At 44.2% G+C, this 23,140-nt stretch overlaps 1 protein-coding gene across 7 annotated transcripts in view; it reads right to left on the bottom strand.

Moving 5' to 3' along the window:
- Window positions 1-23,140, bottom strand: part of PHLDB3 (pleckstrin homology like domain family B member 3) — a 220,461-nt gene that overhangs the window by 119,907 nt on the left and 77,414 nt on the right. For all 7 annotated transcript variants that reach the window (XM_085615667.1, XM_085615670.1, XM_085615668.1 and 4 more), the window contains exons 6-7: window positions 5,668-5,823; window positions 1,268-1,378 (exon numbers count right to left, since the gene is read on the bottom strand). In XM_085615667.1, the coding sequence (XP_085471793.1) occupies window positions 1,268-1,378; window positions 5,668-5,823 (267 nt within the window). The remainder of the gene's footprint in view (window positions 1-1,267; window positions 1,379-5,667; window positions 5,824-23,140) is intronic.

Below are 23,140 nucleotides of genomic sequence, written 5' to 3'. Positions count from 1 at the left end.
TTCAGGGGTAGAGTGCAGTAGTACATGGTTCCTCTGTATTCAGGGGTGGAGTGCAGTAGTACATGGTTCTTCTGTATTCAGGGGTAAAGTGCAGCAGTACATGGTTCCTCTGTATTCAGGGGTAGAGTGCAGTAGTACATGGTTCCTCTGTATTCAGGGGTAGAGTGCAGTAGTATATGGTTCCTCTGTATTCGGGGGTAGAGTGCAGCAGTACATGGTTCCTCTGTATTCAGGGGTGGAGTGCAGTAGTACATGGTTCCTCTGTATTCAGGGGTAGAGTGCAGTAGTACATGGTTCCTCTGTATTCAGGGGTAGAGTGCAGTAGTACATGGTTCCTCTGTATTCAGGGGTAGAGTGCAGTAGTATATGGTTCCTCTGTATTCAGGGGTAGAGTGCAGTAGTACACATGGTTCCTCTGTATTCAGGGGTAGAGTGCAGTAGTACATGGTTCCTCTGTATTCAGGGGTAAAGTGCAGCAGTACATGGTTCCTCTGTATTCAGGGGTAGAGTGCAGTAGTACACATGGTTCCTCTGTATTCAGGGGTAGAGTGCAGTAGTACATGGTTCCTCTGTATTCAGGGGTAGAGTGCAGTAGTACAGGGTTCCTCTGTATTCAGGGGTAGAGTGCAGTAGTACATGGTTCCTCTGTCTTCAGGGGCAATAGTCAGTATCTGTCACCAGGATTGCTCACTTGCCCCATGGCTTCCCAAAGGCACCAGGGGACTGACCTGGGAAGTAGCTCCTGCTGACCTGTCCGCCGCCGTTATTCCAGGTTGTAGGTTCCACTGTGAAGCAGGTGTAATTAGTCCTGGCGAGTCTGTAACACTCCCATGGTGGATGCACCACCTCTGGTGTAAGTGCAAATCCCCCCACATCTGTATTCAGCGTCTCCCAGGAGAAGGTTCACCCTCCAGCACATGGGGGACCTCGGTGCAGCCATCTCTGGAGAGCTGGGATCCGCCCGGCCATTAATGCGATATGAGAACTGCTCGTCAGCATTACAAGAGGAGTCTCAATAGGTATTACAGTCCTGGCAGGACTGTCAGATGCCATGTACGACCTTTGCCCTGCCCCTGCATCATGACTGACCTTTGCCCTGCCCCTGCATCATGACTGACCTTTGCCCTGCCCCTGCATCATGACTGACCTTTGCCCTTTCCCTGCATCATGACTTGATGAGGTGCAGGACCTTGATAGCTTCCATCTCCTGCATCATGACTGACCTTTGCCCTTTCCCTGCATCATGACTTGGGATGACGCTACTCACCAGGTGGAGGTCCTTGATGGCTTCCATCTTCTGCTCGCTGATCCTCCGCCCCTCGGCCTCCGTCTGCTCCTTGATCTGCCGCAGCTGCTCCTCGAGCTTCAGGATCTTGCGCTGAAAGATGGAAGAGAGTAAGTTAGACCTGGAGGCGGTCAGGGTAGAGGGTGGAAGACACGGGGCACCTTGATGGCGAGGCACCCGTGCCCCTACCCCCTCACCCCTCACGAGGAACACGTGGCATCTCTCCCAGGAGCACTGGAGGAACATCCCTCCCAGAAGGACGGGCCACTGCTCTCTGCCCATAGAGGCGATGGTGGTGGGGTGGGGGAGGTGGTTTGTTGAAGGGACAGCTGGCTGCCCCCTCTCTCGCCCGTGGCATCGGTGAAGCCTCCTGCTCAGGGGTCTAGCGGCATATGTCTCCGGGGAGACCAGAGAAGCCTCCCCTGGGAGGTGGTCCCTCTACTGGTGGCCGGCCTTCAATGCCGCTTCGCCTCCAAACCTCCAGGGGGCAGGTCTGGCTCGAAAGGCCACCGCTTTAGTGGCCAAGCATGGATTTTCTTGGCTCGAACCCAACCGAGAGCGCGGACTTCGCTGTAATGACGGAATGGGCCAACAGAAGTCATACTGCACCCCCTTGGGGACTCTCCATTATATGTAAACGGGAATCATTTTTAGATATTGCTGCTAAACAGAGAACCAAAAATAACTCCCCAGAACGTTTACAAGTTCCACAGACTTCCGTAGTAGTGTGTTAATTTCACAGACAACACAGCTCAAGAAAGTTTAAACATTAACTCATTTATGCACACACATTAACAGAAAAACTGGGCCATGGGTATTTGTAATCCCAGCACAGCACTTTTACAGATAAGTAAACAGAATCACTCATTTATTATCGTTCCAAGGAGTATGTTAGTTGATTTCCAGAAGGTTTACTGTTAACTTTGGCAGTTATATTTACATTGTCCCTTCACCAGTTAGTTCTAGGTGCTGTATGTATTTTAAGTCACTTAGTAGACAAGCGCAGGACATGAGCACATAGATGAGACGATTAGTATGTTCACACCTGCAGCTACAGTTGCATGTACACCAGTGCGTGCCACGTTCACAGGTCTGTCTGGGTCTGAGCCAGAGGCAGCCATCTTGAATTGGGATGGGTGCTGAGGGGAGGCGACAGCGTCCAAAGTACAACGGAGTGCCACGTCAGCTTGGGGTGGTCAGGTGCTGGCAACATCTGCTGACAAGCAGCGTTTAAAGGGTAGTAAAGTAGGTAGGATTAAAGATCATGACTTGAGAATGTGCCAGCGTGTACACTGTGGCGACGAGGACCTTCAGATGACGGTGTACATCTGTTGGTGTATACGTGATGGAGTCTGGTTTAACGCATCACAGGAGGAGCACTCACTCTTCTAAGGCAGAGGAGAGGGGGTAGAGGAGCTTGAACCCATTATACCATCCCCACAGAAGAACATGCTGACGCTCACGACCTCCCACCAAGCCCGCTTACTCTGCGGATCCCATGCCTGTGGACACGGTATAAAATACATGATGTGTGGGATTTCCTGTGTCCTCAGCATGCGACTGGTCCCTTTAATCTTGGACATCACCTGAATATGGTCATGGCTGGAAAAATAACCTCATTCTAGAAAATGAACAGGCATCTATGACAGGAGCCCATTATACCTAAATATTCCAGAGAAAAACCCTAGATCATGATGAGGCAGTTCGGGCTGGACTGTTCTCATGAGGCACAGGGTCAAGACTGATTTGCATATGGCTGGGTTCAAACTGGAATGGCACGGTGAGCAAAAAAACAATTGATTTAGGCCCAGATCTCTGTACTGGGGTGAACGTATGACATTGTTCTGCATTCTGTCCATCAACTGTTGTTGTTGCATTTGTCACCCCGAGTGGGAAGGGTATGCCCAGACGTGGGTCCCGTGCTCTCCATGCCACTGGAATCAAGCTATCCTGGCTGAAGAGGGGTGAAACCCCGAAACCGGTCCTAGGATGCTTTTTTCCAGTCCAGGGAGGATTTGGCTTGGCAGTTCGGGCTGGACGGTTCCCATGAGGCACAGCGTCAAGACTGATTTGCATATGGCTGGGTTCAAACTGGAACGGCATGGTGAGCAAAGAAACGATGGATTTAGGCCCAGATCTCTGTACTGGGGTGAATGTATGACATTGTTCTGCATTCTGTCCATCAACTGTTGTTGAGGAGGTGGCAGACACCACACCAGCGGGGTCCCCACAAGGATGAGAACTCTCAGAGCTTCACAGGGAATGAAAGGGTGAAATGGGAAGATTTGTTGTATAGTGTTGAAACACAGGTTTGGGGGGTCAGATGCTTCCTGTCTCATATTATTGCACCCACAAACAGGTTTACAAGACCACTGAATGGTGATGTGAGGTACTTGTGATATGAAATCCTGGCGTTACAATGGCCTTCAATTTGCAAAATGAAAAAAAAACTGGGCCATAGCAAATGTACTTTTACCAGAACGGCTAGACTTGGAGACGGCCTCCATTGTCACTCGACCAAGTCCTTGGTCTGTGTCTAGGGCCTTAAAAGAGGTAGAAGGAGGAGGAGGAGGATTGCACGGTGGGCTACACTGCATGACCTGCCCATTTTCTAGATAACACTTCATTGATCGGCAGAAGCTTCCCTGCCAAATGCTTGGACAGAGGCTTGAGATGGACAGCATGCTAAGAACTGTCCCCAAGAACCTTCCTTTTCATAGCAGAAGAACTTTACCTACACCGGGAAGACTTGCTCCCTTATTTAGTGGTTGGGGGGTGAGAAACTCCATCACAAACGTGACAGAAATCCTCTCTGACATATTAAAAGAGAATTTGAACTTATGGCACTTGTAACACGGCAGATTGAATACCCGCCACATATTGATGGAGCATCCGGCCCCCAAAAATCTAAATAACGCACTTAGTCCATTGAGCACCCTAAGACAGAGAATACAAAAAGTTTGACAGGGAAGTGGAAATGCTCTCCATACAAGGCTTTTTCTCCTAAGTGGCAGCCAGGGCCACCAGATCAGTACTGAGGAACCTTTTGTGGCAGAACGTTAGCAGCAGCTTGAACAAGCCTCTTCCTGGCACCTCCTGCAATGTTACATAGAGCTGCACTCTATGCGACCTTCTGCAGAGGGTATTAAATGACTTTGCCCTGCCTCTTGTCAAAACTCATTTCTGAGGGGCATGGGGCAAGTAGGAGCTACTTGGCACAAGCAGGGGGGCGGAGGCTTTTTACTTGTAATGTCTCAGAACCCGACCTACTATAGGCCCTGAGTAACTGGGCCAAGAACTACCCTTCAGCACTTGTCTGTAAGGGGTAGAGCAGGTGGAGCACTCCAAGGCTCCCCGACTGGAACGCCACACTGCGCTTCAAGGATCCACTTGGCTGGATCTCCACTGGACCTTGCTTTCTCCAGGCAATCTCTGCCTCCTCACAAGGTGCCCTGGTGTCAGTAGAAGGCTGACACTAGTGCTACATAGTGAGACGTATTGATTCTCCTGGGTGATGTCCAGGGAGGCTGGCAGACTTTGGTCCACAGTCCTGGTCACAACAGGTAGAAGTCATGCTGAGCTTCTCTACCCTGATGTATACTCACACTTCAGTCTAAGATTTGACGATTTTGGGAGGCGAAAACTCCTCTTGTTATTATTTGTTTCCAGACACAGATGTCATTTAGTGTCTCAGCCTTTCAAGTTTGTGCAGTGGGTGTTGCCCACTTTGAAGTGCTCACTCCTGTCCTTTGTCCAGGAAGTAGTCTCCCATGGCAGGAGTGACTCAAAGCTTGACACAGTCTGCCAGTGCTCCCCGTGAGGCCGCACTCTGCCATTGCTTCCCATGAGGCCACCGCACTCTGCCACCGCACTCTGCCACTGCTCCCAGCGATACCGCCGCAGTCTGCCAGTGCTCCCTGCGAAGCCGCCGCAGTCTGCCAGTACTCCCAGCCAGGCCGCAGTCTGCCAGTACTCCCAGCCAGGCCGCAGTCTGCCAGTGCTCCCAGCCAGGCCGCAGTCTGCCAGTGCTCCCAGTGAGGCCACGGTCTGCCAGTGCTCCCAGTGACGCCACGGTCTGCCAGTGCTCCCAGTGACACCACGGTCTGCCAGTGCTCCCAGTGACACCACGGTCTGCCAGTGCTCCCAGTGACACCACGGTCTGCCAGTGCTCCCAGTGACACCACGGTCTGCCAGTGCTCCCAGTGACACCACGGTCTGCCAGTGCTCCAGTGACACCACGGTCTGCCAGTGCTCCCAGTGACGCCACGGTCTGCCAGTGCTCCCAGTGACGCCACGGTCTGCCAGTGCTCCCAGTGACGCTACGGTCTGCCAGTGCTCCCAGTGATGCCACGGTCTGCCAGTGCTCCTAGTGATCTCCTTACCTTGCTCTTGTTCAGACAGTTTTGGTGCTCAGAGATCTCCTGTGTGATTTGACGGTAAGTTGTCTCCCTCTCTTCCTCAAGACTGCTTTCCTTCTCCAGCTGCTGGAATTCCAGATCTTCGAAGGCCTTCGCTGCTGCTTCGAGGACATCCGACATCTGTGGACAGGAGTGAGGGTTGTGAGCAGAATGGCAGAAACATACCTGTCAAAGTCCACAGTGTGCTCCCCCATCACCAAAAGGGCCACCAGAAATAGACCTTGAAGATGCCCTTAACAGCATGACCTGAAGCAGACCTCAAATATTTTTAAAAAGCACTGCCACGTTTAGTGTCAATAGGGTTTTTTTTTGGTTTTTGTGGTGATAAGATATCACCAAAGGGGGGATTGCTGGAGCAGAGTTTTCTGTTGAAAATTTATTGAGTTTTAAGCTCCAGTTTCGTTTATATGGTTTAACTAAAATTATTAATTTAAAATCATTAATTCATAGTTTGTTTTGTCGAAGTCGGACTAACCAACACTACTAATGAGAGAAAACTACACGTGGGAATGCATATATGTTGCTTAATAATAATGTGCGGTTTTAATTAAATGAATGTTGCAAAGTGCTATTTGTTTAAAGCACGAAACGCTTCTAATGCTTCATTGTGTTGCAAGAGGCTAGATAATTACATACACATAAAGGTATTCGTGGGAATTAACACTGTTTTATCATTATGCTGTGGTAACGTTGTTTTGTGTTTCTTTTAATTAAGATGGTCCGTTTTGGCCTAAACCAAGATGGCTGCCTTTTACAGCATGCGCTCGAGTGAGTGAATTTTGATGGGAGGCCTTACTGAATATGGTCGAGAGTCACCTGACCGTAGCTTTTGCCTGGTTAGAAAATCTTCCGTGAGGATGGCAGCTCCGGGCGTGAATCCAGCTGGCCTTGGACAAGGATAAAGTACAATGAACATTGTCCAGTCTGCGGTGACTCTGCTAAGATATCAAGGAAGAACATTTACGAAAGATACATTTGCAAACTCGAGTTCCTTCTTCCGTCTTTTTATTTTTGTGATTTTTCCTGAGCGGAGGTTTTTCTAAATGTAACCGAGGGACTTCCTTTCCTGCTCGCTCTGCTCAGTGGCTCAACGGATATCTAATATTTGTTTGTTACTTTTGTTTGCAACATACACTATAAATATGTTAGACTAGAGGGTCCGTGTTCCATTGCGCTCATTACTTCCATTGCGTTCCATTGTGGTTCATCGCGTTTTGGACTTCTTCCTGAACCTATGCTGAGGACGGCATCTCGAGAGACTTTACAGAGAGACCTGTCCTGACCCTTTTAGCTAGAATAGGTAACTATGAGAATGACGATTTCGCTAAGGATTGATTTTCCATTTGAATTAATTTAGATAAACAAGCATTATTTCAATTTCAGTGTCGGGTGTTTATTCTTTGTCAATTATTGAGTTTCAGATGTATTTCTTATGTTTTAAAATCATGACTCAGGGCAATATCATTCAGGTCGCATTGACCTCATTGTAGATGCAGATTGGTTCTCCTATATTCAGTGTGGATAGAGTAAATAGTGTGAATTTAGTGTGATGGGCCCTAGCGTATGATGTATGTATGTGCGTGTGACTGTAGGTTTACTCTGTCCGTGGAAGCAGGGAGAATTTATATGCGCCGATCTGCAGCAGTTTCCTGGTAGCAGTATGATGGTTAGATTATTGTCTTGATCAGATTAGATTGCTTGTATATTGGCTTTTGATTCATTGATTATTGATTGATGTTGGTATATGTACTAATACTATATGTTGAAGTCGTCGTATTGAGTTTTATGTAGTGCTTCTGGAACTTGGGAGCTGGTGACAGTTCCGTAGTAGGGCAGAGGGAAGAGTGAGCTGCTCTCGGGAAAAACGGGATTGTTGGAATTACCTGTACGTATGCAGGAAAAACGTGTGACAATTGAAGTTGCGCGTCACATTGTCTGGGTTCGGAATAAGTGACATGACATCGTCGTGTGTTACTATTAGATATATTTTCGGTATAAAAGGAGTGTGTATGGTAGCGAAGGTTATCTGTGAAACTCTGGTCATAAGTCCCAGGGATCCGTAAGGTTTGCCGTTAAAGCTTATCGCGGGAGGAGTAATAGGTATTCTCTGAGCTTGTTTGAAGGACTGGGCAGAGGTAAGCGCTTCTTGGTTAACGTGTGATATAATTCTGTAGTGGGACAGACTGTTCGCTGTTCTTGGGAAAGGCAGGATTCTGTGTGCATGCTACATTTTTCTGGTGTGAAAGTGCGTGAATGTATGAGCATTTAATTGATTGTAAGACTCTTTGGAGCAGTCCTAGAGGAAACAGTTAATGGATGTATGTTAGAAGGGCAGAGTAGAGGGATGTGCTACTGTGTCAACGAGAGTAATAATTCCGTAGTGGAGCAGAGGCAAGCGCTGTTCTAGAGAGAAGCGGGATTCTTGTGAAAAAGATTTCTTTTACTATTCTGTGGTTAGCGAGACAGACAATGGAGATGTTTATATGTTGTAACTAATAGATTTTGTGGAATCTGAAACGAAGTCTACTGAAAAGGCTTTGTAAAGGAGGGGTAGACGAGTGACAGGAGACAGAGCAGAAGCGACTGCAGCGACTGCTGACATCATACAGACCGCGCTCTGATTGGGTAGTGAATCAGAACAGTGCTCGCGCTAGGATTGGTGCGTTAGTGTGAGCCGCGCAGGGATTGGAAGGAGTACAGAGTGACGTAGACGCTCCAGGATTGGTGCGTTGGTGTGAGTCGCGCTGTTATTGGACAAAAGATCATAATTGTACGGAAGGGATTAGAGAATATTGGTAAACATTACAATGTATTACCAACCGGAGGAAAAGAAGAAAAAATCCTTGTTCGGTAAAATAAAGAAGTGGTTCGACAAGGATAATAACCAGAGAGGGTGAATTGCTACCTCCGACGAAAACTCCTGCATCCTTCATGGTTGCGAAATATGGGTATCATACCTGTATTTGGTTGGACAATTGGGTTAGGTATACTAAGGAAGATGGTGTCTTAGCGTTCCCGGAACATGGTTCATTTAATTTGGCCGTGTTGAGAAATTTACGGGAGAAAATGATGTGTCTAGAGCCTAGACCAAGACCGACACAGTTCGAGGCATTGGTGGAATGGGAAGATGAGGTGCATGAGCGAGAAAAGCAGAGGGGTGGAAATAATTATAGATACTTTTTTGGGAGAAAATATGATCGTGAAACTCATCATGATCGAATGAGGAGATGGCGAGATGCTAGTATGTCAGAGGGATTATATCCTATGAGGACAGTTGAAGAAGCGGAAGGGAGGAAAGGTGCAGAGAAGGTGCCTGATGCAGAAGTGAGAAGGTATGGAGCTAATGATTACGAGGATGAGGTCTTGGATGACATGATTTACAAGAGACCACCTCCGTATAGACCAGAACCAGAAGAGAGTATGTCAGCTGCTACTCCTGTAAGAGATACTTTGCGGATTATTAAAACTAAGGTTGTGACACCTGATTTGAAAAGTGGTAGCTCTTTCACGGAAAGGGAAAGAGAGAGAGAGCGAGAGGGAGAGCCACGAGTTAGTGACGAGAAAACAAGAGAATTAGCTAGAACCACAACTGAGCTGACTGAGAAAATTAGGGAGCTAACGAAAAATCTTGAAGCAGTTACAGTGCCTGTAACTATAGGTCCGGTTGTGCCTATTTTTGATAAGCAAAGAATGGGTGAAAATGGTTTGACAGTTCCCTATGTTGGAAATGGTTTGATGGGTACGTGCTCTTTGGAGGAATCAGGAATGAGAACAGGAGGAAATAATTTGAGTCAATTGAGACATGACACCTATAGTGGAGGATTAGATGTACAGCCTAATTCAGGATTGAATACTGGTTGTTTGGGAGGAACAATTCTGGAACCACAGAGGGTGACAGAACAAGTGGGTGCAGTGAAAAGGTCTACTGAAATAACAGCTGAGGATTTGAATGATTGGTTGAAGGTTCTTCAAAAGAAGGATAAAGATTCACAAGCAATTGATGTGGCCAGGTTGCGCATGGAGTTAGAGGAGCTTATTGCAGGGACAATTCCTACAGATATACTCAAAAATCATCATGATGGGGAGTTGTTATTTATGTGTAAAAACATCACCTGGAGGGCTAAGAGTACACATGACAGGTTAAGAGCAATAGCGAATGAACAAGGAGTTGACATGGATAAAGTGAAGGTGTTACAGAGGTCCTACAGGATGGATTTTACAGACAAAGATATTGAGAATCTAAATGGTGCTGGTAGAACGGGGCAGATTAAGGAAATGATTGCCTTATTGCGAAAATGGGGTGATGTAGAAAAGTGGAAGGATAGGTGGTACAAGAAAAGGGAAGATTCAGTGGACAGGACTTATTCAGCTTTCCCTGTGAGAGAAAAAGAGAAAACAGTGGATGCCTATCCTATGAGAGAGATTCCTGGAGGTGGATATGTACATGTCCCATGGACTAGACAGGATATTTTATCATTTACAAATGATTTCCCTCGACTGAGAGAAAAGCCCGTCGAGTGGTATAGGCAGGTAGACAGGTTTGTGAAATTGTCAAAAGTGCTGTGGATTGACCTGAATAGTCTGTTTGATATAATTGTTCCGGCAGATTTGTGGGCTGAGTGTAAAATAGTTATAGGTTGGCCTGCAAGGGAGTATCCTAGAGATCAGAAAACAGGAGCACCAGATCCAGAGGTTATGAGAAAGTATGCAAAGAGGTAATCAAAGAGAGGGAGGGAAGAGGTATAAGGATAGAACCTACCTCCTATCTGGTATTTAATAAACAAAAGGGATTCTATCCTATCAAAAAAGTGTAAAAAAAGTGATACTAAATAGTTAGTTAATTACTTGATTTTATATATTTTTTGTTTTATATTAATTAGTACAGTGAGATAGAAGTGATCCGTGGAGTGCCACGGAAAGCACTAAGTGTTTTTAAAATACCCCTCACACACTATGAGTCCCATAGTGTCATGCTTCATCATGGGGGTCTTCCCGTCCCTCTACGGGGCGGGGCGTGCTACTACCAACGACTGCGCGGGAGCACTGTTGTTGTGATAGTAAGGCTTATGTGTAGTGCAAGGGATGTGAGTGATTAGGGATACGTGAAAATAAAAGTAAAATTAAAAAGACCCTGGCTAGTAGAAAAAACAATTTTATTCTGTTCTCTAGCTGGGACCATTAAAAATGGGGAAAAGGAGTAGGAAATCTCAATTTTGTGGTTACCTACTGGGTCGACATGTTTCGTGAGCAGTCCCCACTGCTATACTCATCAGGACCAGAAAATAATAATCCCTTAAGCACTAGAGAAAATTTCTAGAGTCATATGCCTATTCGTCTCTGTTGGCAGACTTAAATGAAAGCTGCATCATAGGGTACACTGACCCTAATTGAAAAATAGGACCAAATTGGTATCTGAAAAAAAGAAAAGAGGATGAAGATAACACCAGAAATACATGGCTGTTTTGTCATTTGTCGGGTATGAGCACATCACCGTACTTATGATATATCTTGCTGCAATTGATCTGTGATATATTTTTCTCGATATATATATTTTTCATTCTATATCTATGCGGGTATGGTAAATTGTACACAGCACCCGTTTTTTAGGAAGGCTGGAAAAGAAAGTTGAACATAGAAAACAGACTATACGAAACGTTACTACACAAAGGCACACAATAGTATATACATATACGAAATACGAAAATTAGACATAATGGTACACAATCATACATACAAAAAGACGTAGTGTACATACTTTGGTTAGTTGTACTGTTCAGGCTTCATGAGCACGCACTGGAGGGGAGGACGCCTGGTAATAGTCACTACAGAATAGTAAGTATCGTAATAGTTAGTGAAGCGGTAGCTGTTGGTGATAAGCGAGCTTACCAAACTCCTGACCTGTTTTTAAGGACCTGGCCCGGTCACAACTTACAGTTTTCAGGATCATGCCTCGCTTCCGTCTGCCTCCGTGCCGCTCCGTCGATGTAAACACTGAGGTGTACAGCAGTGTTTTTATTGGCCGGGAGCACGTAGGAAGCGAGCGCGCTGCTAGAGCGTGAAAGGCTAAAAAATGGCCGCCCAGCATGGACTTATTGAGACACCAATCCCTCACTTCCTGGTTGTTATGGTAACGTCTGGATTTAAGGAAGCAAGCGCGCTATTGGCGCGTGACAAGCTAAAGATGCCCCACATGGATTCTTTGTCAAATAACACTCCCTCACTTCCTTGTTGCGGCATTAGAATTGCGATTTTCTGTAGAACACCAGATAAAATCATCGATCGATCGCGTTGTTCATTGGTCGTTAATTTCAAGAAACATTTATTCATGGTCTGACTTCATCTAATGACTCCCCGTCGTTTATATGGAAATTGAAGCACGAAAGACACAAAAGAACACACTGTTCCGTGGCGCGTGCTCCTAGAACGGAATCAGATTGGTCATTTCATTCATTATTACTCATTGGAGGCGCTGCGTGCTGTACAGATGAAATGACAGAACCATCTACTACAGTGTATATAACAAAATGTGAGGCGCTCCTCAAGGTATATCAAAGGTTTCACAGTCTGCCCGAAGGTGAGTGAGATAGATAGAATGCAGCGGGCGTTTGAGGAGTGAAGTAATTATAGCTGACTCCAAGGAATATCATCGTTCAGACCTTTGATATTGGTCTTAATGCGATGGACCCATCTTTGTTCTTTTTCGAACAGGTGTTTGTCATTAGGTACATGTTCTATGACTGTCCATGATATTTCTTCTGGTGAGTGTGCGAAGTCAATGAAATGTGCTGCCATTTTCGTTGCTCCTTTTTTGCACTTGATGTTGCTTTTGTGCTCGCCGATTCTCACTTTTACGCATCTCGTGGTCATTCCTATATATTCCAATTGGCAGGGGCATCTGATCAAGTACACAACGTTCTGGCTGTTGCAGGTGGTGAATCTTCTCTGTTCCCATTCTGTGCCATCAGAAAAAGTGATACTTGTAGTTTTTTTGGTAAGACTGCAGACTTTGCATCTTCCACAAGGATGGTGTCCCTGGATTTTGGCCATGGCGGTTGATAAACCTGTGGGATCCTTGTTGCTGGGTCTAGTATGGACCAACATATCACGTATGCTTTTGCCTCTTCTGTGTGCGAAGATGGGTTTTGGGAGGTTGAGTCCACCACTGTTCAAAATGCGCCAATGTTTATTTACGATTTTCGTAATTCTATTGGAGTTGGTGTTATAAGTGGTAATGCAAAAAGGACGTTCTTCCTTTACTTTTGGTGTGGTTGGTTCAAGAAGGCTTTCTCTGCAATTGTTGCGTGCTCTTTTGTATGCTTTCTCAATAATACGTTTGGGATATTGTCTTTTTGCTAATTTCACTTTTAGTTCTTCTGATTGGTTTTTGAAATCTGCAACCTCGGTGCAGTTGCGTCGTAGGCGCAAAAATTGACCATAGGGAAGGTTATCCCGTAAGTGTTTTGGGTGGAAACTTTGATACAATAAAAGGCAATTTTTCGCTGTGGTTTTAAAGTGAGTGGTAGTCACAAGTCTGCCATCTTTAGGTGATATGTTTAGGTCAAGAAAGGTCAGCTCCTTATTGGATATTGTGCTGGTGAACCTCAGAAACTCATCTTGATAGTTTAGCCAGGTCATAAAGTGATTGGCAGTGGTTTCATCGCCATTCCATATGATCAAAATGTCATCAATGTATCTTTTCCAGATACCAATGTGGCCCTGGAAAGGATTATTTGGATGTAATATCCTCGTAGTCTCTAGATGGTGCACGTAGAGACCAGCTACACTAGGAGCGAAGGTGCTCCCCATGCTGGTCCCGTGCTTCTGAAGGTAAATGGTATCTTCGTATTTAAAGAAATTTTCCTTCAATGCTAAGCTGCAGCATTCCATGATGACGTTTCTGGGGGTTTGGTACACCCAGTCAATACTGAATAGAACCTCCTCAATTATGTTGAGAGTCTCTGTGTGTGGTAAGCTGGTATAAAGACTCTCAACATCACAGCTAATGAGCAGTTGGTGTCTAGGATCGAAAGGAAGGTCTTCTAGTAGTACGAGGACATCTTTGGTGTCTCGCAAGTACGTGGATGTTTTTTGAACCATGGGTTTTAAAAAGGCGTCTGCAAATTTAGAAATTGGTTCTAAAATTGAGCCTATGCCAGACACAATAGGACGACCTGGAGGATCTTTTAGTTTTTTATGTATCTTCGGGAGTGTGTATAGATACGGTGTTCTCGGTGATTCTTGGATAAGAAAGTCTCCTTCTTTCTTAGTTATCCATCCATGTGTGAGGGCCTCTTCCACCATGCTCATAATCTTGATCATTACCCTTTCAGTTGGGTCATTCTCCAGAATTTCGTAGTTTCTAGGGTCTTGGAGTAGACGCTTACATTCCTTGTCATACTGTTCTTTTGATTGTATGACTATGGCCCCTCCTTTATCGGCTGGTTTTATTACCAAGTTTCGATTGCTATTCAGTTCTTGTATTGCTTGTTTTTCGCTTCTCGTTAGATTTTGAAAGACATGGTTGGTAGTAGGGTGGAGATTCTCCAGATCCTTCATCACAGCCTTCTCAAAGGTAAGTAGCTCTATGGGGAGGGTGATGTCAGGTGGAATGAAGGTGGATTTTGGTTTCAGACCGGAGTCTCCCTCTTGTGTTTCCACAGGTTCTTTGTCTGTAAAAAAGACTTGTAGCTTCAGTCTCCTCATGAAGTCTTGAATTTCTTTGCATAACAGGAACCTATCCATGTTTGCTGTAGGTACAAAACCTAGTCCTTTCTCCAGGACTGAAACCTGTGCAGTGGACAGTGGTTCATCAGTTAGGTTGACTACTAGACTCATTTCTTGCTGGTCGATGCCTTCGTCATGCTCCTGGTCGATATTCTCTCCTGTTCTTCTTCTCTCGGTGTCCAATGGACGTTGGTGCCCCTTCGATTCCTTCCCCTGTTTCTTCCTTGGCGCGTCCCTAAAAAAGGAGTTTGGTCAAAATATGAGTATTCTTGGGGTGGGTACTGCCATGGTGGATATGCTCCTTGAGGGTGTGGGAATGGGGGTGGACCATAGAATTGTGGAGGATACATAGGGGGTCCCTGAAAATTGCCCCATCCTCTCGGTCTTTGTTGACTTGGGCGTCTGTAGTTGTTCCTCATGTTGGAATATCTTGGACTTTTCCCATAGTTGGATCCTGAGCTGTTTGAACCAGTGTCAGATGAATCATCGTCTGTTGTCGCTTCTTGTTGTGGTTTGTAATCCTCTCTGATATAAGGATATACCCTCTCATGGCTGAATTTGCTGGTATCCTTTTTAAGTTTATTGTATTTACTCTGTTTAAGAGTAGCTTCAAAGCCATTCAGTGTCTTGTTAAGTTCCTCTAGATGTTTCTTCAAACTACTGGTCGTCTCATAACTTTTCAGTCGTATTTCGATGGTTTGGATTTCAGTTTTTAATTCAGATGCCAATCTACTTGCTGTTTTTATGATTAGAACTATCCAATCCCTCGTGCAATGCCACGATATCTGTGACCAATCTTTTTTGAACCTCATATCGTGTAAAAATATATATGGTTCGTTGCGAACGATCAAACCCTGTGGTGCAGCGTTCGCTTTCAGGTATTCTGACATAAGTAACCCATGAAGGGCTGTTCTTATTTGGGTACGTCTTAGTTCCTCTAACTCATCCCAGTCGTTATTTCCAATTGAGGATTCTGTAGTGTTAAGTCCTTCAAAAGTGCCCAGTGACGACAGGATGTTCTCTATTTCTTCGTCAGTGAACGTTAGGCCTGTGTTTTCTGCCATCGTGTGTATAGTGATAACCGAATGATGTTGCAAAAGTATCGTCCAAAAACTACTCCAACTAACAGATAGAACTCAGAAAAGTGACTGAGAACAAAAGGAGACCAAATAATGGTCAGATATAGGGAAAATAAACTCCCACAGCTGCACGCTGTCTAGATGCAAAGAGGTAATCAAAGAGAGGGAGGGAAGAGGTATAAGGATAGAACCTACCTCCTATCTGGTATTTAATAAACAAAAGTGATTCTATCCTATCAAAAAAGTGTAAAAAAAGTGATACTAAATAGTTAGTTAATTACTTGATTTTATATATTTTTTGTTTTATATTAATTAGTACAGTGAGATAGAAGTGATCCGTGGAGTGCCACGGAAAGCACTAAGTGTTTTTAAAATACCCCTCACACACTATGAGTCCCATAGTGTCATGCTTCATCATGGGGGTCTTCCCGTCCCTCTACGGGGCGGGGCGTGCTACTACCAACGACTGCGCGGGAGCACTGTTGTTGTGATAGTAAGGCTTATGTGTAGTGCAAGGGATGTGAGTGATTAGGGATACGTGAAAATAAAAGTAAAATTAAAAAGACCCTGGCTAGTAGAAAAAACTGCTATACTCATCAGGACCAGAAAATAATAATCCCTTAAGCACTAGAGAAAATTTCTAGAGTCATATGCCTATTCGTCTCTGTTGGCAGACTTAAATGAAAGCTGCATCATAGGGTACACTGACCCTAATTGAAAAATAGGACCCCGCAGTGGGGACTGCTCACGAAACATGTCGACCCAGTAGGTAACCACAAAATTGAGATTTCCTACTCCTTTTCCCCATTTTTAATGGTCCCAGCTAGAGAACAGAATAAAATTGTTTTTTCTACTAGCCAGGGTCTTTTTAATTTTACTTTTATTTTCACGTATCCCTAATCACTCACATCCCTTGCACTACACATAAGCCTTACTATCACAACAACAGTGCTCCCGCGCAGTCGTTGGTAGTAGCACGCCCCGCCCCGTAGAGGGACGGGAAGACCCCCATGATGAAGCATGACACTATGGGACTCATAGTGTGTGAGGGGTATTTTAAAAACACTTAGTGCTTTCCGTGGCACTCCACGGATCACTTCTATCTCACTGTACTAATTAATATAAAACAAAAAATATATAAAATCAAGTAATTAACTAACTATTTAGTATCACTTTTTTTACACTTTTTTGATAGGATAGAATCACTTTTGTTTATTAAATACCAGATAGGAGATAGGTTCTATCCTTATACCTCTTCCCTCCCTCTCTTTGATTACCTCTTTGCATCTAGACAGCGTGCAGCTGTGGGAGTTTATTTTCCCTATATCTGACCATTATTTGGTCTCCTTTTGTTCTCAGTCACTTTTCTGAGTTCTATCTGTTAGCTGGAGTAGTTTTTGGACGATACTTTTGCAACATCATTCGGTTATCACTATACACACGATGGCAGAAAACACAGGCCTAACGTTCACTGACGAAGAAATAGAGAACATCCTGTCGTCACTGGGCACTTTTGAAGGACTTAACACTACAGAATCCTCAATTGGAAATAACGACTGGGATGAGTTAGAGGAACTAAGACGTACCCAAATAAGAACAGCCCTTCATGGGTTACTTATGTCAGAATACCTGAAAGCGAACGCTGCACCACAGGGTTTGATCGTTCGCAACGAACCATATATATTTTTACACGATATGAGGTTCAAAAAAGATTGGTCACAGATATCGTGGCATTGCACGAGGGATTGGATAGTTCTAATCATAAAAACAGCAAGTAGATTGGCATCTGAATTAAAAACTGAAATCCAAACCATCGAAATACGACTGAAAAGTTATGAGACGACCAGTAGTTTGAAGAAACATCTAGAGGAACTTAACAAGACACTGAATGACTTTGAAGCTACTCTTAAACAGAGTAAATACAATAAACTTAAAAAGGATACCAGCAAATTCAGCCATGAGAGGGTATATCCTTATATCAGAGAGGATTACAAACCACAACAAGAAGCGACAACAGACGATGATTCATCTGACACTGGTTCAAACAGCTCAGGATCCAACTATGGGAAAAGTCCAAGATATTCCAACATGAGGAACAACTACAGACGCCCAAGTCAACAAAGACCGAGAGGATGGGGCAATTTTCAGGGACCCCCTATGTATCCTCCACAATTCTATGGTCCACCCCCATTCCCACACCCTCAAGGAGCATATCCACCATGGCAGTACCCACCCCAAGAATACTCATATTTTGACCAAACTCCTTTTTTAGGGACGCGCCAAGGAAGAAACAGGGGAAGGAATCGAAGGGGCACCAACGTCCATTGGACACCGAGAGAAGAAGAACAGGAGAGAATATCGACCAGGAGCATGACGAAGGCATCGACCAGCAAGAAATGAGTCTAGTAGTCAACCTAACTGATGAACCACTGTCCACTGCACAGGTTTCAGTCCTGGAGAAAGGACTAGGTTTTGTACCTACAGCAAACATGGATAGGTTCCTGTTATGCAAAGAAATTCAAGACTTCATGAGGAGACTGAAGCTACAAGTCTTTTTTACAGACAAAGAACCTGTGGAAACACAAGAGGGAGACTCCGGTCTGAAACCAAAATCCACCTTCATTCCACCTGACATCACCCTCCCCATAGAGCTACTTACCTTTGAGAAGGCTGTGATGAAGGATCTGGAGAATCTCCACCCTACTACCAACCATGTCTTTCAAAATCTAACGAGAAGCGAAAAACAAGCAATACAAGAACTGAATAGCAATCGAAACTTGGTAATAAAACCAGCCGATAAAGGAGGGGCCATAGTCATACAATCAAAAGAACAGTATGACAAGGAATGTAAGCGTCTACTCCAAGACCCTAGAAACTACGAAATTCTGGAGAATGACCCAACTGAAAGGGTAATGATCAAGATTATGAGCATGGTGGAAGAGGCCCTCACACATGGATGGATAACTAAGAAAGAAGGAGACTTTCTTATCCAAGAATCACCGAGAACACCGTATCTATACACACTCCCGAAGATACATAAAAAACTAAAAGATCCTCCAGGTCGTCCTATTGTGTCTGGCATAGGCTCAATTTTAGAACCAATTTCTAAATTTGCAGACGCCTTTTTAAAACCCATGGTTCAAAAAACATCCACGTACTTGCGAGACACCAAAGATGTCCTCGTACTACTAGAAGACCTTCCTTTCGATCCTAGACACCAACTGCTCATTAGCTGTGATGTTGAGAGTCTTTATACCAGCTTACCACACACAGAGACTCTCAACATAATTGAGGAGGTTCTATTCAGTATTGACTGGGTGTACCAAACCCCCAGAAACGTCATCATGGAATGCTGCAGCTTAGCATTGAAGGAAAATTTCTTTAAATACGAAGATACCATTTACCTTCAGAAGCACGGGACCAGCATGGGGAGCACCTTCGCTCCTAGTGTAGCTGGTCTCTACGTGCACCATCTAGAGACTACGAGGATATTACATCCAAATAATCCTTTCCAGGGCCACATTGGTATCTGGAAAAGATACATTGATGACATTTTGATCATATGGAATGGCGATGAAACCACTGCCAATCACTTTATGACCTGGCTAAACTATCAAGATGAGTTTCTGAGGTTCACCAGCACAATATCCAATAAGGAGCTGACCTTTCTTGACCTAAACATATCACCTAAAGATGGCAGACTTGTGACTACCACTCACTTTAAAACCACAGCGAAAAATTGCCTTTTATTGTATCAAAGTTTCCACCCAAAACACTTACGGGATAACCTTCCCTATGGTCAATATTTGCGCCTACGACGCAACTGCACCGAGGTTGCAGATTTCAAAAACCAATCAGAAGAACTAAAAGTGAAATTAGCAAAAAGACAATATCCCAAACGTATTATTGAGAAAGCATACAAAAGAGCACGCAACAATTGCAGAGAAAGCCTTCTTGAACCAACCACACCAAAAGTAAAGGAAGAACGTCCTTTTTGCATTACCACTTATAACACCAACTCCAATAGAATTACGAAAATCGTAAATAAACATTGGCGCATTTTGAACAGTGGTGGACTCAACCTCCCAAAACCCATCTTCGCACACAGAAGAGGCAAAAGCATACGTGATATGTTGGTCCATACTAGACCCAGCAACAAGGATCCCACAGGTTTATCAACCGCCATGGCCAAAATCCAGGGACACCATCCTTGTGGAAGATGCAAAGTCTGCAGTCTTACCAAAAAAACTACAAGTATCACTTTTTCTGATGGCACAGAATGGGAACAGAGAAGATTCACCACCTGCAACAGCCAGAACGTTGTGTACTTGATCAGATGCCCCTGCCAATTGGAATATATAGGAATGACCACGAGATGCGTAAAAGTGAGAATCGGCGAGCACAAAAGCAACATCAAGTGCAAAAAAGGAGCAACGAAAATGGCAGCACATTTCATTGACTTCGCACACTCACCAGAAGAAATATCATGGACAGTCATAGAACATGTACCTAATGACAAACACCTGTTCGAAAAAGAACAAAGATGGGTCCATCGCATTAAGACCAATATCAAAGGTCTGAACGATGATATTCCTTGGAGTCAGCTATAATTACTTCACTCCTCAAACGCCCGCTGCATTCTATCTATCTCACTCACCTTCGGGCAGACTGTGAAACCTTTGATATACCTTGAGGAGCGCCTCACATTTTGTTATATACACTGTAGTAGATGGTTCTGTCATTTCATCTGTACAGCACGCAGCGCCTCCAATGAGTAATAATGAATGAAATGACCAATCTGATTCCGTTCTAGGAGCACGCGCCACGGAACAGTGTGTTCTTTTGTGTCTTTCGTGCTTTAATTTCCATATAAACGACGGGGAGTCATTAGATGAAGTCAGACCATGAATAAATGTTTCTTGAAATTAACGACCAATGAACAACGCGATCGATCGATGATTTTATCTGGTGTTCTACAGAAAATCGCAATTCTAATGCCGCAACAAGGAAGTGAGGGAGTGTTATTTGACAAAGAATCCATGTGGGGCATCTTTAGCTTGTCACGCGCCAATAGCGCGCTTGCTTCCTTAAATCCAGACGTTACCATAACAACCAGGAAGTGAGGGATTGGTGTCTCAATAAGTCCATGCTGGGCGGCCATTTTTTAGCCTTTCACGCTCTAGCAGCGCGCTCGCTTCCTACGTGCTCCCGGCCAATAAAAACACTGCTGTACACCTCAGTGTTTACATCGACGGAGCGGCACGGAGGCAGACGGAAGCGAGGCATGATCCTGAAAACTGTAAGTTGTGACCGGGCCAGGTCCTTAAAAACAGGTCAGGAGTTTGGTAAGCTCGCTTATCACCAACAGCTACCGCTTCACTAACTATTACGATACTTACTATTCTGTAGTGACTATTACCAGGCGTCCTCCCCTCCAGTGCGTGCTCATGAAGCCTGAACAGTACAACTAACCAAAGTATGTACACTACGTCTTTTTGTATGTATGATTGTGTACCATTATGTCTAATTTTCGTATTTCGTATATGTATATACTATTGTGTGCCTTTGTGTAGTAACGTTTCGTATAGTCTGTTTTCTATGTTCAACTTTCTTTTCCAGCCTTCCTAAAAAACGGGTGCTGTGTACAATTTACCATACCCGCATAGATATAGAATGAAAAATATATATATCGAGAAAAATATATCACAGATCAATTGCAGCAAGATATATCATAAGTACGGTGATGTGCTCATACCCGACAAATGACAAAACAGCCATGTATTTCTGGTGTTATCTTCATCCTCTTTTCTTTTTTTCAGATACCAATTTGGTCCTATTTTTCAATTAGGGTCAGTGTACCCTATGATGCAGCTTTCATTTAAGTCTGCCAACAGAGACGAATAGGCATATGACTCTAGAAATTTTCTCTAGTGCTTAAGGGATTATTATTTTCTGGTCCTGATGAGTATAGCAGTGGGGACTGCTCACGAAACATGTCGACCCAGTAGGTAACCACAAAATTGAGATTTCCTACTCCTTTTCCCCATTTTTAATGGTCCCAGCTAGAGAACAGAATAAAATTGTTTTTTCTACTAGCCAGGGTCTTTTTAATTTTACTTTTATTTTCACGTATCCCTAATCACTCACATCCCTTGCACTACACATAAGCCTTACTATCACAACAACAGTGCTCCCGCGCAGTCGTTGGTAGTAGCACGCCCCGCCCCGTAGAGGGACGGGAAGACCCCCATGATGAAGCATGACACTATGGGACTCATAGTGTGTGAGGGGTATTTTAAAAACACTTAGTGCTTTCCGTGGCACTCCACGGATCACTTCTATCTCACTGTACTAATTAATATAAAACAAAAAATATATAAAATCAAGTAATTAACTAACTATTTAGTATCACTTTTTTTACACTTTTTTGATAGGATAGAATCACTTTTATGAGAAAGTATGATCAGGTTATTGTGTTCCTGAAAAATAAAGTACCCCCGAAAGAGACAGACTGGGTTAAGATAGATCGAACACATCAAGAAGCAAAAGAATCAGTTCATGCTTTTTACGAAAGGCTGATACTGGCTTTTAAACAGTTCAGTGGAGATGAACACCTGGGTGACAAGGATTTGAGTCATTTTGTATACAGATTTGTATATGGCCTGAGACCTGAGATAAGTGAAAAGATACGTGAGCATACAGTGGATTGGCAGAGTAAAAAGATTGATGAAATCCTGAGACATGCGAAATACTTCAGTGATCAGATTGAAGCAAAACAGAGAAAGTTGAAAGAAAAGGCAATGTGGGCACAGGTGAAGGTTGCTGAAAGACAAGAAGCACAGTTGATGGAGCAAGCAAATAATGCACATAATCCAGGAAATAGACCCAGATATGCAGGAAAAGGAAAAGGGAATTTAGAGGAGGCCAAGAAAAAGTTCCCTTGTCACAACTGTGGACAATTGGGGCATTGGAGATCCGAGTGTACCAATCCACCATTAGTGAGTAATGAAAATAAATCATTAAATCAACAGGTGCAGAACGAGGGGTGTAATCAACAGCAGCAACAACAGAAGGTTGTCAGACAGCAGAGCCAAGAGCCAAAACCGCCCTTGCCGCTGAATAGAGGGTCACAAAAGTATAATCAGGACTCAGGATTCTACAATGATGAACAGGTAAACAAACCGAGACGTTCTAATCTGGTACAACAGTACTGGTTAAAGAATGAGGGGAGTGAGTCTGAAGGGGACTATCGACGGTGCCGAAGAGAGGAGGAAGAGTGCATACTTGGTGCAACTCTAGAAATAGACCAGGCAGGACCATTTGTAGATGGGAAAATAAATGGGGAGAGTGTTACTTTTTTGGTAGACACAGGAGCGACGAGATCAACTGTCAGGTCAGCAGATATTAGAAATCTTCCTCTCTCGGACGAAGCAATCCAAGTAGTTGGTGTAGCCAATACACAGATTAAGACTCGTCAATCAATCAATCGATTAATAAGGCACGAGAGAGGGAAATGTCTTTTTTTCTGTGATGTTTACTAATGTCCTAGAAACGTGGGATGAAGTGAAACAGTTGCAGGATGAGGCAGGAGATGAGGAAATGAAAGATTGGATCAAGGCAGGTTGTGCCCCAAG

This window comes from Triturus cristatus, chromosome 7 (assembly GCF_964204655.1).
Source record: "Triturus cristatus chromosome 7, aTriCri1.1, whole genome shotgun sequence".
Taxonomy (NCBI): domain Eukaryota; kingdom Metazoa; phylum Chordata; class Amphibia; order Caudata; family Salamandridae; genus Triturus; species Triturus cristatus.
This window is presented reverse-complemented; position numbering and strand designations above follow the sequence as displayed.